The sequence below is a fragment of the Linepithema humile genome, chromosome 7 (genome assembly GCF_040581485.1).
Source record: "Linepithema humile isolate Giens D197 chromosome 7, Lhum_UNIL_v1.0, whole genome shotgun sequence".
Taxonomy (NCBI): domain Eukaryota; kingdom Metazoa; phylum Arthropoda; class Insecta; order Hymenoptera; family Formicidae; genus Linepithema; species Linepithema humile.
In genome coordinates this window covers 13,228,514-13,248,617 of record NC_090134.1, presented here as the reverse complement: position 1 = coordinate 13,248,617, position 20,104 = coordinate 13,228,514, and the positions used below count along the sequence as shown (strand labels likewise).

The 20,104-nt window shown below is 31.9% G+C and overlaps 1 protein-coding gene and 1 long non-coding RNA gene across 2 annotated transcripts; both read right to left on the bottom strand.

Moving 5' to 3' along the window:
- Positions 1-7,094: 7,094 nt before the first annotated feature.
- Positions 7,095-16,523, bottom strand: LOC137001014 (uncharacterized). The gene is made up of 3 exons (XR_010891174.1): positions 15,109-16,523; positions 11,578-11,673; positions 7,095-11,309 (listed from the first exon to the last, which is right to left on the bottom strand). It is a non-coding gene; the product is annotated as an uncharacterized lncRNA (long non-coding RNA).
- Positions 16,524-16,663: 140 nt separating this feature from the next.
- LOC137001013 (uncharacterized) lies at positions 16,664-19,536 on the bottom strand. The gene has a single exon (XM_067358909.1). The coding sequence runs from the start codon at positions 17,622-17,624 to the stop codon at positions 16,896-16,898; it is 729 nt and encodes a 242-aa protein (XP_067215010.1). The 5' UTR covers positions 17,625-19,536; the 3' UTR covers positions 16,664-16,895.
- Between the last annotated feature and the right edge of the window lie 568 nt (positions 19,537-20,104).

Sequence of the window (20,104 nt, the reverse complement as noted above, 5' to 3'; positions counted from 1 at the left end):
GCGGAGAGAGAGAGAGAGAGAGAGAGAGAGAGAGAGAGAGAAAAAAAATCTGTAAGATATTTACTAGAGTTTGTAATATTTTAAATAAATATATAATAATTTTTAAAATATTTGGCAACGACTATTTTTGAAACGAGAGGACTGTTACGTCCTTTCTGACCTTATTTATTATACTCGCAATTATTCCGGCAAACGTTATTGTATTGTCAGGAACGACAGTTTATAAAAAAAAAGAATCGACACTGTTACTTGATTGAACACTTTAATGTTTAATTTAAATAATGATATTGGTAATTTTTCTAAGTTTGACTTCGCCAAATTTTACAAGTTCTGATTGTCGACGAACTTCACGACTGTCTCTCTATTATATATTTCACTTTGCGACCTATGCCTTCGACCCGACGTTAGAGAGTAATTTTTCAATTTACATCTCTCTAACAAGTCACCTCTTAAGAACATTCTAGAAAAGATAAACGGATACAGTGTTATTCTTAAAATATGGGGCGGGAGCGCGCCCGCGCAGAATTGATAAATGCGAGGCGCTGCTCGATACTTTGGCTGCCGTCAGCTGGCGCCGTCTATCAAGTAATTTCATTGCCATCTTTCAAATCTAAGTATGAATGTATTGTGTATGCGTATGTGTGGTGCGTGTATATATTCGCATATTATTGTATAGCGCCTCTCTGATATTATCCTGGAACTAATCTTCTGTTATTTTTTCATCTGTTATACCGATATTGGACGCACACGTATGTAAAAATAGTCGGACAAGAATATTTTTTACATTAAACTTTTCAGCCCAATTTTAATGGTTCCATAACATTCTATTCTGCAGTCCGCAATTCGGGCTGCTCTTATTTAGCGTCTTAAAACTATTAAACTTTTATAAAAAACAAAAATAGATAGCCCTATACAATATGTTATCCTAAGAGCAGAATAGAAATTAATGAATAGAAACAAATTTTGTTATTAATTCTCTTTTTTCAAATAAAGTCGAGCAGCCCGATTTCCGTTTTTGTGTACACTTTAATCCTGCAAAAGGATTTACAATTCTATGCAACCAATAAAAAGATATTCTTGTTCAAAAAAATATAATGTCCGGCCGGTAACTCCAGCATCCTCTTAAATAAACATTTATTTAAAAAATGTCAAATTTTGTTAATTTTAATAGTGTATATTTTTGAAGTGCTGCGACGTGAACTAGTCTCGGAATCACGCCAGATCCGAGGGAGCACGCCCAATGGAAATCAGTAACTCGCGGTATCGGCAATAAATGCTCGATTCGGTAACTTGCGGTACTCCACGCTCATCGGGAGCAAGGTAACTCGCGAAATCGGCAGTAACTGCACGATTCGGTAACTCGCGGTACTCCACGCTCGTCGGGAGCAAGGTAACTCGCGAAATCGGCAATAACTGCACGATTCGGTAACTTGCGGTACTCCACAAAATTCGGGAACAAGGTAACTCACGCGATAACGGTAACCGGAAATGGGCGCCAGGTGCGAGTAATCGCACCGCGGTATCGGTAACTTTAACAGTTCTCAAAATTGCTCGGCCGCTCCCCGCTCAGTATATGGCAGAGGGGCGCAGTTCTTTTGTTTAACGTTAGATATCTGGAGTGAGAGGCTAACGCAAGGACAACTCAATAATTAAAATTTAACAATGATGTATTTCAGTGATTTGGTTACAAGGGTAAAGATGCTTAAACTATTCGGCCGGAGCCGATACGGCGAAAATAGGTTGATACGATGGTAGGGCCCTTCGCCCTATAAATTCGGTAACAAGAATAGAGTTCGATGCCTACATAAAATCTCGAGAACGCGATCACGATAATTCGCCGCTGATCCGACTATATACAGCCAACGAAGGACTTATATTTTGATCATCCGATACGGCCGGTGAAGGCCAAATAAATATACTTTAAACGACGGTAGCCTAACGGCCAGAAATGATATGTCGCGGGTCGGCTATTTTTCGCGGGCTCTCACGCTTCTCGCCGAGACGCTAACTTTGCGGTAACAGCAGTCTCGCGGAGAACGTTCCCGAATCAAAATCCGCCCGCGGACATTCACCCACGGTACGGCGATAACGCGACCAAAAGACGGTAATAATCGGTACTTTCAAAAGAAACGGTAACGGAACGACGGTAGCAATTGGTATCTTCAAAAGAACGGTACGGTAACAAAACGGACGACAAACGAAACGGCAACGAGAAGAGACTGTCGGCGCTTAATTCCCGCAAGTCGGAGAGACTTTTTACGCGATATCCGGAGCCGGCTGGACATGCGGTACTTGAGCGTAATTGAGCGCTCACGGTATCAAAACTACGGTTAATGGTGTGAGAGACACAAAATATAGAACAAACTCACGCTACCAGCCATAACCGGACGGAACTCTGCGGCTACCCGAGAGGCGGCTTACAATGAGTGGACGTCTTCGGCGTCTTCGGTGTCGTCGGGCTGAGTCCTGGATGTCGTCCTCGCGCACTTGCGGCACACCGAACAGTGGCTCTTCTCGGCTCTGCATGTAGGTCCTTTCCAAATCCGCGTCGCCTTCCTGCGCATCCTGCCGATTTTCCGAAAAGGGGGGCCCCTGAGAACCGCCCACAGTTTATCCAGGGCGCCCCCCCCCCCTCCCCGCTCACTGTGGTTTCCTCAAATCCTTCGGCCGCTAGCGTGTCGATGAGTCGATGTTCCCGGAAGAGACTGGTTAGGCTGGCCGGGCCATACTCCGGTCCTTCCGAGTGCAGCATCTTCGGGGCCCTCGAAGCCGTCTGCAGCCGGGCGAGGTCCGCTGCTGCGTGTCTCTGCGCTTCTTTGATTTTGGCTAAAACCAGAGCGGAGTTAGATAGGGCTTGGATGGCGGAGGCGACGGAATCGCGGTACCTGACCTTTTGCTGTGGGGTCACTAACGCGTGACACCCGTCGATGATACCCCGGCGTCCGGTCTTTTTGGCGATGCTGCATCTTCGCCCTGAGGCACAAAACACGCAACGCCGCCCGCACGGGGTCTCGCCTTACAACTTAAAAAACGATATTAACGACATAAAACGGGAATGACAATACAAACAACGCGCAAAGATTGTGGAGTCTCGCAGGTTGCTCTCTCCACGCGAGGAGCAACTCCAGGACTCTTTGCTCCCTTGGCCGGGCTATCGCCCTTGTGACGGCGCTCGAAAAGCGTCACGTCACAGTGCATACCATCAGAATTGTAAGAAAAATTAAGTCGCTTTTGGAAATTATAAAAAACTTTATGTAACAAAAGTTACAGGTTCAGTTATAGTTTCCGGAAGAAAAACTATAACTTTATTTTTGTTATAATTCTGACAGTGCACATTTCAAAAATATATATTGTTAAAATAAGCGATATTTGACATTTTTTATAAACGTTTATTTAATGATAAAAATAGTGTCTTTAGTTTATATGTAGATAAAACTGCAAAATGTCCTCTGTTAGAAGGTATTTTATTTTTCCTGCTTTCTATATGCATTTAAAAATAATAGCTAATTAGTTTCAACAACTTTTCATGGGACACCCTATCATACAGGGTGAATCATCAAACGTTAGCTCTTTAAATAAATCGTAAAATACTTGCTATATGAAAAACTTGTTCAAACAAAAGTTGCATGGTATCAAAAATACATATAGTACAATAGTCATTTTTTTGCTACTTTGCTTTTTATCGAAAGATACGAAGGTCGCCTTCGATTTTTGTAATGGAATGCCCAACATTCCTTTCTGGATTTCGATAAAGTATCCAACGCTGAGTAAAAAAATATTATACCGGATAGGGTATGCAACTTTTGTAGAACAATTTTTTCATATAGCAAGTATTTTAAGATTTATTTAAGGAGCTAACATTTAATGACTCACCCTGTATAGTTTCTTGTAAAATTTTTGTAACACATTTACAATATTATATTTCAAAAATTTTGAAAGAACGATAAAAATATAAGTAAATATTAATATTTTTGCTATTATAAGTGCATCCAGATCAAGGACATTACTGCTATATGTTATCCCCAGTTGTATGTATTCACTTAATATACTTTTATATCTTAGATAACGTTGACAAGAAAAATAGCAGTGAATCGGAGTATTTGCCATCCGAAGGTGAACTACGTTCACTGGAATATAATTACAACAAAAAATTACAACAGAAAAAAAGTAGTTTTAAATACAACTGTGTCTTCAGTATCAAGTGTAGATATCTCGACAGGAAATATTATATCTGCATGCAACGATAAAGATATGTGTGTAGAAAAGTCTAATACAAAAGCGCTAAAACAAAACTACTGTTATTTCTGTTCGAAATTACAAACACAACTTCCGCGCCACTTCGAAACTGTACACCGCAATGAGTCTGAAGTTAAAAAGTTTGCCATGTTATCTAAAGGCAATCCGGAAAGAAGAAAAATAATAGATATTATTCGAAAAAAAGGTAATTTCAAATTTAACACAAACTCAGAAGTTAACAATGGAAAACTTATCGTATGCAGACGTCCTAACGAAAAATATAATAAGTCTGCTACAGATTTTATAGCATGTGGAAAATGTAAAGGTTTTTTTACAAAACAAACTATACGACATCATTCTCGAAAGTGCCTTAAAAAAGATTTAAGCAAAAATAAGTGCATCATAATTATGGGCAGAAAAATAACTCGCAGAATACACCATTTGGCAAATAAAACATTAGCAAAAACAGTATTTTCAGTAATGAGGGAGGACGAAGTAACAAGGATTATACAGGGTGGGCCATTTTAATCCATCCACGCAAATAACTCCGTAAGTAAGCCAAATACAGAAAAATGGTTCAAACAAAAGTTGTTCAGCACAATGGGGGTCACCTATTTGTGTTAGTGACTTTGACCTTGAAGTCAATTTTCAAGGTTATTTGAAGGTCAGAGTTATTTTTTTTAATGGAAATCCCTATTTTTGATTCCAAAATCTAATAGCTGGTGTCAAGAGCTTTTCAAAACATTATAATGAAGTTATTTTTCATTAAGTACTTTTCGAGTTATGAGGCTTGTAAATTACAGTATTTTGACATAAAATACAAAATATCTTGTAAAACATTCAATTTTTGGGAATCTTACTTTAATACTTTTATGCATAAAATAATGAGACGAATCAATTAATATAAAGAAAACACATTGTTGCTTTTAAAAAAAAATATGCAGCTGCATGTTGCAAATTACACATTTTTTCTTAAAAGCAACAATGTGTTTTCTTTATATCAATTGATTCGTCTCATTATTTTATGCATAAAAGTATTAAGGTAAGATTCCTGAAAATTAAATGTTTTACAAGATATTTTGTATTTTATGTCAAAATGCTGTAACTTTCAAGCCTCATAACTCGAAAAGTATTTAATAAAAAATAACTTCATTATAGTGTTTCGGAAACGTCTTGACACCAGCTTTAAGAATATGTAATAGAAAATAGGAGTTTCTATTTAAGATTTCAAAGTTGACCTTCGCGGTGTCCTTCAAGATCACATGAAGGTCATTTCAATATAACCTTATAATAAACCACTTAATATATTAAAACTTTTGTATTAAATATTTTCTTCCATAATCATTATTTTCCAAGATATTTGATCGTTACGGAACTTTCTCCCATCACTGTATAGGATTACCGCTTTTTGATTACCTAACCTTTCTCGGATCGACAACTCGAATAAAATTCTAATGTCGTAGATCGGTGAACATTGAGATTAACGCAAGCAGTGAAGTGTGAGTTTTGTGCTGTGATTCTCCCTTAAAAAACGGAAAAAGGCGCATAAGCGATAATATAAGGCGTCAGGAACTATTAAATTGACAGATAATTATTAAAATCTAAAATTATTATATCATATGCAGGTCATCTTTCTATATATATCATAAATAAGGTTATGTTTGAGAGATGTTGGTTAGTAGAACACCACTACTACAATTTTTATTTATATATTTTATATTAATTTTTGTGCTATATATATATTTATAGCACAATTATATATATATATATATATATATATATATATATTGTTGCGCCTACTATGGTAGCGGTAGGCGCTGCGTATAGATTCGGGATTCGCCGTGCTGGTCAAGGGGGCTTTGACTCGAAGAGTGTAGAATAATTAAGCACTTCTGAATATATATATATAATAGTTTTTATTTGGTATCTTCTTATTACACTTGTCACCTCACTTATTCGGCGACCGTACTACCGTGGTTACGCGTGTACGCGACGTGTCGTGCTTCGTCCGGAACTTTGCTGATAAAAACCCGCGGCGCCTTGTGTGCCGCCTTAATTTATACGGATCAGTATTCGGAACACAATGAGACTTGAACTATATCGATCCATTGTGTTACCAAAATGCTGATCTGTTTAACCTACTTTAGACGCAAGTGACACTCGGGCTTCTAAGAACGAGTGCTCGCGTCAGCGCCTAATTGTTTAATAATTAAATAACTTTTGTCACAGGATTCTCGAGAAGTGGCCTCGATTAATGGCCTTCTAAATGTTTATTATTGTTATTGCCTAATTAATCTATAATTATTACGTTGTGGTCTTTCGACACACAACAATATATATATATATATATGTATATAATTTTTACAAATAAGTTAGTTTTACGTATGTAATACTATGTATATGTATAGTATGGTATAGTAAAAATAGGATTCAATATTATTGTTTTAAATTATATTGCTGGAAGAGTTTGCTTATTTACAGTAAAAAAAAAGACTATAGATACTAATATTTAAGTCATCATTAATTATTGCGTAAACAAGGTAACATAATATTCTTAACTTATGGCATAAACAAGGTAACATAATACATGCATCTTTAAGAATAACTAGTTCTTTGAAAAATGACAAGAATTATGTATATGTAGGAAATATAAATGTTTGTTTTGTTAATAAATTTAGTGAATGTATAACTTATGAACAATTGAATATATACCACATATATATATACATATATGTATGTCAATCGGCTACTTTGACGACAATTTTTAGTACGAATTAGCTATTTTGACGACTTCTGGCTATTTTGACGACAGTCGTCAAAGTTTTTTCAGTCGATCGTATACTTTGACGACAGTCGTCAAAATAACTTTATCAATGTAATGATTATTTTGACGACAATGTGTAATTTAATGGTAAATTGGCGATTTTGACGGCAGTAAATAAAAACTGTTTCATAAAACACGGATGATATTAAAACTTTATTTTTCCCATTTTCTTGTAACTGCGATTTAATATATAATAACTTGAAGTAGATTTATAATGTAAAAAATAATTACATAATTATAATGTATAAAATATTGTAAAAATTGAATAATATAAAATTAAGAAAAATAATGTAACATGTGCAAATATAAAACATGCCATTTTAAATAAAATATGTGTTATAAAATAAATGTAAAATTTTTGGCATTTAATTAACAGATAAAATATATATAAATAAACTTAACAAGCTTTCTTTAACAAAGAAGAAAAAACAAAAGTATAAATTACTATGAAAGTAGAATATTCAGGATTTATAATTTAATATATTTTTTATAATTCAATGTATTTTTTATATCGGCAGGATATTCCTTAACATACATATTTAGTAAAGTTACATTATATTTGATCTACATTTAAATATTGAAATTCAATAATAATCAAATTTTCTTTACACATATACTTAACACATAAAGTTCATAAGTGATTTGACCTAATTTGTTTTCAAAGAATTCTTATTTAAATAAGACACAAACTGAAGCAGAGAATAATCTTTGACTATATCGCTGATATTTCGCAATATTTATTATAAGATTTATTATAAGATTATTATAGGATTTATTATAAGATTACAGAATATCAACAAATGCTTGTACGAAATAAAAAAAATTTATATATACACATTATATTATATACACAGAAATGTTATAAAAATAACACTAGTTTACAAAAAAAATTTTTTAAATTATTTTAAATCAAACAAGGCGTTTCTTATAGATTTTTGGATGTCGAAAACGATGCCGCAAACCAACCCTTAAGAAAAAAGATTACAGGCGCGATGAAAAAACTACATGCAACTATAGAATGACGATAGTTTTTTATATAGTTACGTATGATTTTTTCGTCACGTCAATAGTATTTTTTCGTAGGGAAATTTTATTAGCACGTCAGGTTTTCCTAATAACTGAGGTTTGATATATAAAAAATGGGTTTTTTCGCGATTTTTGATATTTTTTTTGTAAAAAAGATTAATATTATCTTGAAATTTTGATCAGAAATCATGAATGCATTGTTTATCCCCTATAAGATGCATTTTTTTTATTTCAATACTTCTTACTTTTTAACCATTCCTTTTAGAAACAATAAACTAGACGTAAAAAAGTTTTTTGCTTTTCTTAAAGGTAATCCGAAAAAAATAGAAATTTTCAGAAAAAACGGAAATTTTAAGTTTAATACGGACTCAAAGCTAAAAGATTGACAACTTATTGGGTGTTTACGATAATTTAAGTTTGAGTTAGTTTCACTAGGACCGAAAAATGAGATAGACATAACCATCTAGAACCTTTATGATTCATGACAACTCGACGCTGTCTTGTATTGCTTGAGTTAAATTTATTGAATTTGTTGAGTTTATTGAGCAAATTTTATTGTAATAGAAAAATGTCAACTGCAAATCAGTCTATGAAAGAAACAAATAATGTTGGTATGTATGTTGGTATACCTCTTTAATAAATTAATAATAATATAATTAATAATAATAATAAATGACATTTTTCTATTACAATAAAATTTGCTCAATAAACTCAATAAATTCAATGAATTTAACTCAAGCAATACAAGACAGCGTCGAGTTGTCATGAATCATAAAGGTTCTAGATGGTTATGTCTATCTCATTTTTCGGCCCTAGTAAAACTAACTCGAACTTGAATTATCGTAAACACCCTTTGTATTTTCAAAGTCTTCTCTTTGATACTGTGTTGAATCATTCTGAATTCATTAGAATATCTTGATTATAGTATTAAAAATTGACCGTAGTGTTAAAAATTTATTTATACAGCATCGATCACGTACTTTTTCCTTAGAAGTGAAAACGTAAAAAGTGAAAATTTCTACATAAATTCGAAGATTATTCGTCGAATTTATCAATTTTCACTTTCTACGTTTTCACTTTTAAAGAAAAATTATGATAGCCATAGAATAAAAATTTACATATGCGTAATAGTAAAAGCGGCGAGAAGCGACGCATTCATTGGATTACTGCTCGCCGCTTCACCGCTGTGGTCAGCTGGAGCCGTAAAGCTCGTATTAGACGACGCATTGAAGATTGAGATTAAAGGTTAAAGATTAGGAATTTGACGAATCACGAAGAAACAAACAGATATTACTTCTTTCTGATTGGTCAAATTTTCAATCTCTAATCTCAATCTTCAATGCGTCGTCTGATACGGGCTTAAAGCCGCATTGAAGATTGTGATTGAAAATTGAAATTTGATCAATCTAGACAAAGAACTTTTAACTTCTTTTGTTTCTATTGGTCAAATTTTAATATGTAATCTTTAAAGTATCCTGATACTTTAGATTTTTTCTTTTGGGGAGAATTATTGAGCAAATTTTTAATTAGTTGGTTTATAATAGCTGTAACTTAGGCCGGTGCCATAAAAGTTGAAAGATAGGAAACTCGTACTGTTATGTATAATACAATTACTCAGTACTCTAGATTATGTTAAAAAACTCATTGCTATACATAAAAATTTTTAATTACTGAGTTTATCTCTTAACAACTATGCAAGATATTTCGATGAATTTATAATTTGCAGTGTTAATTACATAAAAAGAAACAAAGGTCAAAAATCAAGGTAAAAACAAAAGATAATATTTAACTTTTACTTTACTTTTTAAATTACACCATATTCAATTAATTTCCACATATACATTGTAATTGCATTTAATATAAATTTAATAGATATTTTTAAGAGACATATTCAATTCAAATATTTTTAAGATACGTATTTAATTTATTAATTTAATTGATATTTCTGATAAAGGAAAATAGCAATTGCAGACTTGTTACAAATATTTTTTTATATTTTTTGTTTCATAAATTTTACAGAGTACATTAATTTGTATATATTAGTTTCCACATTTATTTGATTTTAAATAAAAGAAACAATAATACAAAATTAAGAAACGAGACAACTTAATAAAATTTATTAAAGTATAATGTAGTAATATTGTAATAAAAAAAAAAATGTATTTTAAATGCATATGTCATACGTTATATCATGGTTTTAACAAAATCAGCTTGTCGGCGTTTGTCGTCGTTTGTGTTCTTAATAAAATTATATTATATTATATAATATTTATCTTAATAAAATTTTTATGTTATTTGCAATGTTTAAAACTTATAAAAATTATATAAGTCATAGAAACATTTTTATAAGTATTGTTAACATAATTAATTGTAAAACAACTAAACGCAATCATACATATATAATCTTCAAATAAAAAAAAATTTTTTTAAATTAAAAAAAAAACAGTTTTAGAATATTAACTTTTTTTTATATAAAGCCTTATAACCTTTTAAGTAATCGAAGTAATCGAAGAATTTTTGCCAGTTCCTCAAAGCAATTTCTGATCTCTGTTTCAATTTGAACAGATCTTTCTTCCAAGAACCTCTATTTATTCATAATCAGTTTTATTCTTGACTGATTGTTATCAAATGACTGACTTTGCTTGCCTATCACTTAAACTTTTACTTCAATTCAACATCAAGTTGAACGATATTACTCCGTAACCATTAAAGTTGTGTCGTATGAAAATAATTCGCGTAACAATTATATGTATGCATATCAGACATCAATAATGCCTTACACTCTGGATTGACAATTATTCAGCCGTATTCTTTTATATTTATATTCTTACTGAACGTCTTAAAATCTTGACACATTTTGACTTCATTCTGAAAAAAAGCATAAAAAAATTAAAAAATTAAAGATATTAAAAATTAAAAATACTAGACAAAAAGCTAAATATTTTACTTCTTTCTTTGAATGTTATATTTGAAATGTTAATTTTAATACTAAAAAATAATAATAAATACTTACATTGTCGTAAAGTTTTTTGTTGATTGTGAAGCCATGTTTTAATTTGGGGCGATGTACGATTAGAAAGGATATTATACTGTTTTTTTATAGTTTGTATCTCTCGTAAAGATGGTAACTTCAAATCTTTCATATATTGTGAAAATGTCTCAAGTGCAGTTTTTTTTTCTTTTTGAGACCAACGTGTTCTTTTTGTTTTCCCATAAGGAAAAGCTAAACAATATTGATAAAATAAAATTTATAACAGTTGCATAAAAATGATAATTATAAATATGTATATAAATTTGGTAAAATTGAAAGAAAAGTGAAATTATATGATACATATAAAATAAAGTAGCTTAAACAAAATTAAATATGTAATAAAAAAAACATTTTTATATAAAGGTACTTTATCAAAAATTATTAAGTCAAATAATTTATATTTTATATTTTGCACATTCAATAATCTATATTCTTTTAATTAAACTCATAAAATACTTACTAGATCGTTTTTGCTTTTTATTAGTATCTTGTTTATTGGATTCATTGGATTGTTTATGGATTATGAGATCATCAGACGTATGGTGCACAGATGTATCTAAAACAAATAATTTATTTAAATATTTATAAAAAATTAATAATTAAAGATAGTTATATATGTAATATAAGTAATTACAAGTAATTATAACTAAACTATATATGTAAAATAAATTATCTAAACAACGTATAAAAACAAAGTATAATAAAATATAAAAAAACAAGAACAAGCATATTTTCGTATTAAAGAATATAACACATTGAGAATTTGAAAAATAATAAAATTGATAATTAAAAAGAAATAATAAAAAATATTAAAATAATTACCAAAAGACATATTTTCTTTGTTCATATCATTATCAATCATATCATCATCAACCATATCAATAAGGCTACTATCTGAATAGTCTTTTAAGTTTTCATTATTTTCCATATTACTATCTGAAGATTCATCATTTAATCCGTGTACTTTTTCTTGGACCGCTTCTAAATATTGCGAAATTTTTAATATATCTCTACTTGGTAACGGTTGCCTGTAATGGTCTTTATGTATCTTGTCTGAGTGTCCCATAAATGTAGCAAGATCTCATACATCAATATCATTCAGATTTAATTGAATACAATATGTTGCTACGTGTTTCCTCAATATCGTACCACGTAAAGTAGTAGAATCCATTGCATTGCATTCGTTTGCGAATCTGCGCATTAAAACACAGACTCTCAGATATTTGTATCTTCGTTTACTAATACCGGGTAATCCAAAAATATATGAATTTTTGTCAGGTACTTTCGCTTCTTTCCGGAATTTTAAAATTAAAATTATACATTGAAATAAATCCTTAGTCAACAAAACAGGCACCGTTTGTCCCAATTTACCTCTGATACAAAATCTCACATATTTTTCAGCAATCTTTTTATGTTTGTCGCTTAATGACTTATAAATGTCGCTATACATATTTTTATTTAATTTTTCATGATTTTTGAAATCTTCTATGAGGATTCTTTCAATCTCTCCTGCCCGTCGTCTATTAAAAACATGAACAGAAGTTAAAGTAGTTTCTGCCAAAGAAAGCCAATGAATATAAGAAAAAGATTGCTGTAATGCCTTAAAAGCTTTAACACGCTTTTCTTTCAAATGTAGATATAACTTTTTAATATCTTCTAGTGATGGAAGATTGATTGTTTTTCGTCTCTTGTGAGTAGATTGTGTTTCCATAACGGTTCTATTAATACTGATTGCGATATCCACTATCCATAATTTTAAAAAATCTTTAACTTGTATCTTTTTTTCTGTATCTCCAGTTTTTATGCACTTTGTGATAAAAAGATTTCCAATTTGCTTTATCAATGTTGATAAATTTGCCGCTACCGCGGGAGCTTTGTACATTTGATTTTCGTCATTATATCTTGCAACTGTATTAATTGCACAAATGCAGTCATCGTAAATTTTGGATGATAAAGCGATTCAAAATTTTCTATATTCTTGTTTGTTTCTTTTAACGCTATGAGAAAGCGACCAAGAACACGTAGTCTAGCGCGTATCATATCGTGATGATGTTGTGATTTGTACTTGATACATAAGTTATTTGCGTAAATAATTAACAATTCATCATATCGTATGAGGCGTGAAACTTCGTCTTCCCGCATTACGGGAAAAACTGTTTTTCTTAAAATATTATTTGCTGATGTATGTAATCTCAAAGAAATTTTTCTTCCCAAAACCATAATACATTTATTTTTTTTTTAAATCTTTTTTAAAACATTTTCTAGAATGATGACGTATCGTACTTTTTGCAAAAAAACCTTTGCATTTTGCGCAAGCAATAAAATCTGTAGCACATTTGTTACGTTTTTCATTGGGACGTCTGCATACGATAAGTTGTCCATCATTTAGCTTTGAGTCTGTATTAAATTTAAAATTTCCGTTTTTCCTTAAAGTTTCTATAATTTTTTTTCTTTCCGGATTACCTTTAGGTAAAACAGAAAACTTTTTTACATCTGGTTCATTGCAGTGCACTTTTTTAAGATGTCGTGCAAATTGCGATTGTAACTTTATGCAAAAAATACAATAACTCTTTTTCCGTGATGTTTTTATATTAGAAGTTTCTACGTGCATTAATTCATCATTACATGCAGATGAACAAATTTGTGAGTTATCTAAACTGGATATTGAAGATACAGTTTTGTTTAGTGTAGATTTTTGTTCTTGTAGATTTTTGCTTGTGCTCTTTTGTTCTTGCAATTCATAATCCGAATTTTGTTCATCTTCTGATATATAATCTGATGGTATATATTCTGAAGTACTACTTTGATTATCGGTTTCAACATCTAAATAAATAATAATATAAACAAAATAAATATTTATCTCTAGATTTCTTCATTTTGACAATATCAAAAATATGAATAGAAAAAATCATTACAAAATTTTTGCAAAATAATTTAAAAAATAGAGATACATTTTTATAAAATAATATTTGCAATTGATTAAGAATGTATGTATAATACTAAAAAATATTTCTTTATTTCAAAAAATACATTAAATGATCGTAAAAAACAATGTCAATATATATAAATTAATTACTTCTTAATTAAATAACTAATAACTGTTATATTACAGACTACTTTTCAATAATTTTACAGCAATAAAATATTTATGAAAAGAAAACAAAAATATTCATAATATTTGACATAATAAAATATAAAATTGTAAAATTAAAATTAAAAAATTAGAGATATATATGTGTCATTTAAAAAAAAGAAATATTTTAAAAATAAAAAATATTACTTATAAATATTTATAAATCAATTATCTAACTACTAAAAACGTTTTATTAATATAAATATTACTATAAAATTATATATACGTATATAGATTTCACATTCTTATTCGATGCAATCATTATTTAAATTGAGATACTTATCTATAAATAATCTATAAATAATTGATTCTAATATTTTAGATATCTCTCAAAGAAGAATATAATCCTCGCATATCAAAGCTGTCAAAAGTTAATTTTTCATCACAATTTACATTTGATGTATCTATGAAATTTAAATTGTGTGTAAGATCTATCAAATAATTTATCATATATCAAATATTCTATCATTGGATAACCGGCATATAAATTTTGCAGTTATCTAATATTTATTAATAAAAAAGGAAAAGTTTTTATAGTAGTTTGCGTAACTGTTTAGTCAATCATATGTCATTCTATAAAAATGTATTCTCATTTCAATATAATATAAAACAATATTGACATGTATTTTTTGATATAATACTTCATATATAAAAATCTGAAGCGAGACGTCAAAAACATTAATTAAAAAAAAAAAAATTATCAAACCCAGACAGCATACATGTCCAAAATACAACCAAAGGATGCCTAGAGGATGTCCTGTCGTCCCAAAAACGTCTTCGGGATATCCTCTGGACGTCTTTTGGATATGCTGTGCTGTCAGGGAAGTACCTAATTACAAAGTTTTTTAGTCTACTTACCAAGTGATGGTTCTGGATCACCAACATTTCCTTCATTGCACATTTGGCTCACATTATCACAGGTAAAAGGAATGCATACATTTTCTGGAGCAATTAATTCTTCTGCACATAAATATAATTCATTGCAAAATCAAAAATAAATGAAAATCAATTATAAAATAAGAATATTATATATATATATACAGGGTGAGGCAAAAGTATGGAAACCCCCGAATAAGTTTTGAGGAAGGCATTTTACGAAAAAATGTTAAATACAAAAGTTTTAGGAAATTTCTCTGGCTTTTCAATGGTGACCTTGAATTTGACCTTGACCGTGACCTTGAAGGTCATATGAAGGTCAAGTCCATTTTTTTAAATAGGAACCCCCATTTTTCATCGTAGATTCAGAAAGAGCGGAAAATTTTACATCGGAATATGACCTTGACCGTGACCTTGAAGATCATATGAAGGTCAAGTCCATTTTTTTAAATAGGAACCCCCATTTTTTATCGTAGATTCAGAAAGAACGGAAAATTTTACATCGGAATATGACCTTGACCGTGACCTTGAAGGTCATATGAAGGTCAAGTCCATTTTTTTAAATAGGAACCCCCATTTTTCATCGTAGATTCAGAAAGAGCGGAAAATTTTACATCGGAATATGACCTTGACCGTGACCTTGAAGATCATATGAAGGTCAAGTCCATTTTTTTAAATAGGAACCCCCATTTTTCATCGTAGATTCAGAAAGAGCGGAAAATTTTACATCGGAATATAACCTTGACCGTGACCTTGAAGGTCATATGAAGGTCAAGTCCATTTTTTTAAATAGGAACCCCCATTTTTTATCGTAGATTCAGAAAGAGCGGAAAATTTTACATCGGAATATGACCTTGACCGTGACCTTGAAGGTCATATGAAGGTCAAGTCTATTTTTTTAAATAGGAACCCCCATTTTTCATCGTAGATTCAGAAAGAGCGGAAAATTTTACATCGGAATATGACCTTGACCGTGACCTTGAAGGTCATATCGAGGTCACGGCCATTTTTTCAAAAAACGAGAACGTCTATTTTTATCGTACATTTGGAAAGTTTTAAGATAAATGTCACATTAAGCTCCCCCCCCTCCACAAACGAGAGGAAGATATGTTTTTCTATGTATTTTGACATGCTGATTTCAAATCCGAAGCAATTTTTTGGCACTGTTCAGTAGGTTCCGAGAAAAACGTAAAAAATACCAAAAAAATTGTATGTAAGTGAGTTTGTTAACCAGGATGCCTGTTATCACCGGACACCGCGTGAAGGTGAACTCTTGTCCAGCGTGCGTGCGTGCGTGCGTGCGTGTGTGTGTGTGTGTGTGTGTGTGTGTATGTGTGTGTGTGTGTGAAAATGCGATCGTTTCCGGTCTGAAGCTTTCAAACCCACCACCGTGGCGTGATCGATGCCTTTAAGGACACTCTTAAGGCAAGTGTTCAAAGTGTTTTCCATCGACTATTTGGCAGCGCCCTAGTCGAATATAAAAATTCTCAATAGCACTGAACACCATTTCAGGCGGTATTTGTGTGCAAACATCTACGATTCGCTGTCTTAATTCTGCTAAATCACGAAGTTGGGTTATGTAAACTTTACTTTTTATGTAACCCCAAAGAAAAAAGTCAGGTGGAGCCAGGTCAGGGGACCTTGCTGGCCATTCGATTGTTCCTCTCCGACCTATCCACCGATTCGAGAATGTAACATTCAAGTAATCTCTTACAATATTTCGATAATGCGGTGGTGCACCGTCTTGTTGGAACCAAACCTCATTAAAATCATCGCCAGTTATTTCTTGTATAGCTGGAACGATGTCGTTTATGAGCAAATCCAGATATTTTTCTCCATCCAAATTGCCTTGTATGAAAAAAAGGCCCAATTATTCGATCTCTAATTAAGCCTGTCCATACATTCAACTTTTGTGGTGTTTGTGTATGAGCTTCAAGTAGCCAATGAGGATTTTTATCGCTCCAATACCTGAAATTATGACGATTAATTTCCCCATTAAGTTGAAATGTGGATTCATCTGTAAAAGCGATAAGGTGCAGAAAATTAGGATCCTGATGAATTCTATCCATCATAATTTCACAAAATTGCACTCGACGGTCAAAATCATCTTCATTTAACTTTTGGTGAAGATGAATTTTGTAAGGATGAAATTTTACGTGTTTTAAATTCCTAAGAACTGAACGTTGGCTCATTCCAAGCTGTCGAGCTCCATTTCTAATAGATAATCTACGATTTTCAACGAATGATAGGGCTACTTCAAATTGATGTTCTTCGTTTGTTTCGGATTTCGGCCGTCCAGATTTTGGACGACTTTTATTACTTCCAGTTTCTTTAAATCGCCGAATAGTTTTAGAAACAGTTCCCTTAGAAATACCTGCTTCGCCAACGCGGAACGTCGCATTAAATAAATCCACAACTTCATTGTACGATCTCTGCCTGTCCCCCCAACCTCTTATCATTAAAAGAGAAATTCTTTCTTGCTCTGTTAGAGAAGCCATTTGGAAGTAAACTACCAGAGACAGTAGTAAGGAAACAGAAAATGTCACACTGAAGTGATCTTTTATTAACCCAAAAGGGACCTTACAAAAATTACTGTGTCGTATTCTTCACTAACTATGGTACCCTGACAAGAACTGTTACTCTGCTTTTTGGAGGACTATGCAATTATCGTGAAAATAAATTTTAGAACTTCTTCGCACTTCGCCAATGACCAAAGTACCAATAGATAACCACTTGTCCCAATTCCTAGAAGGCCCCTTGGCATACTAAATTGACATGTAATACAAGGGCCTTCTAGGAATTTTTTTGGTATTTTTTACGTTTTTCTCGGAACCTACTGAACAGTGCCAAAAAATTGCTCCAGATTTGAAATCAACATGTCAAAATACATAGGAAAACATATCTCCCTCTTGTTTGTGGAGGGGGGGGAGCTTAACGTGACATTTACCTTAAAATTTTCCAAATGTACGATAAAAATAGACGTTCTCGTTTTTTGAAAAAATGGCCGTGACCTCGATATGACCTTCAAGGTCATGGTCAAGGTTATATTCCAATGTAAAATTTTCCGCTCTTTCTAAATCTACGATGAAAAATGGGGGTTCCTATTTAAAAAAATAGACTTGACCTTCATATGACCTTCAAGGTCACGGTCAAGGTCATATTCCAATGTAAAATTTTCCGCTCTTTCTGAATCTACGATGAAAAATGGGGGTTCCTATTTAAAAAAATGGACTTGATCTTCATATGACCTTCAAGGTCACGGTCAAGGTCATATTCCGATGTAAAATTTTCCGCTCTTTCTGAATCTACGATGAAAAATGGGGGTTCCTATTTAAAAAAATGGACTTGACCTTCATATGACCTTCAAGGTCACGGTCAAGGTCATATTCCGATGTAAAATTTTCCGCTCTTTCTGAATCTACGATGAAAAATGGGGGTTCCTATTTAAAAAAATGGACTTGACCTTCATATGACCTTCAAGGTCACGGTCAAGGTCATATTCCGATGTAAAATTTTCCGCTCTTTCTGAATCTACGATGAAAAATGGGGGTTCCTATTTAAAAAAATGGACTTGACCTTCATATGACCTTCAAGGTCACAGTCAAGGTCAAATTCAAGGTCACCATTGAAAAGCCAGAGAAATTTCCTAAAACTTTTGTATTTAACATTTTTTCGTAAAATGCCTTCCTCAAAACTTATTCGGGGGTTTCCATACTTTTGCCTCACCCTGTATCTATCAAATCAATAAAATTATATATATTACCGGTTCTTGTTATAGTTCATTTCATCAAAATTTTCTGGAAAATGTATCCATTCGCGTTGAATCTCCTCTTCATTTAAAATATTTGTTATTGTGTTTATACATCTACTTGTAGAGGATTGACTTACACCATTAAAAATATTTAATCCTGCATCCACTTGATAGCTACCACCCGCATAAAATCTCAATGCTGTAAATAGCTAAAAAACATTTTATTTACCTCCATTAATAATAGCATTGTTTCAATTTAATATCAATTCAATTAAATATTATCAATTATATTCAATTATGTTTGCAATATTGTTACTATGATCTGGGCATCCAAAGCAGATCTTCTTGTTGGTTCTGGGATATAATTTGTGACTACATCTAATAAATTTGAGGCTCGTTGTTTATTCAAACGATAAAGTTTTATAAATAGAGGGTCTGGCAACTCAAATTGATCTTGTCTTCGATTTAACATTCTGTAAGGTACATCTCGCCGAATAGCATGTTCTTGTAAATTTTGAAGAGCAACTAAATTGAGCATGTTTAATGCAGGATAATATTCGACATTTGCTATTGTAGTATAAGTGCACTGAAATAATAAAAGAATGTAATATTTTATAAAGCAATGTTACTAGTGATAAATATAACGCTTTCACTTAACATTATTCGTTAATTTAATAACACTTTTTTATTTAAAATTATAAAATTTATATTAATTAGAAAGGTAGTTAAAATATCTTATTATTTAATGTAAATTTAATTTAATGTAATGTAAAATTTAATGCAAATTTAATGTAAATAAAAATTTACTTTAACATGCATTATCAATATTTATTCTAAATATATTTTTTTCAATAATAATTCCAAATATACTTACGCAATATATCGATCGGTGTCATAAAACGAAGCAATTAACCTTCAAAATTGTTTTTCTTTTCTATCTCACGTGTGACTTTTCACATCTCACTGACACGAAAGCATCCGAGATGAATTTCACGAGATATCTCGCATGTGACATGATCAGTGACTTTTGAGAATAGTGCTCCGAGAGTCATTTGTGAAAATCTAGGGAATCTTGAAAATAAAATTTCTCACACATTTCGAGAATCGACCCCCAGAGCTGCCAGTTTTCCCCGGAGAGCTCCACACGCACACAACCGAGACCCGCTGACGTCACGTGTCCGTGTGCGCTCGGCTGTCGACGGTAGAAGTGGGCGGACCTATGTCTTG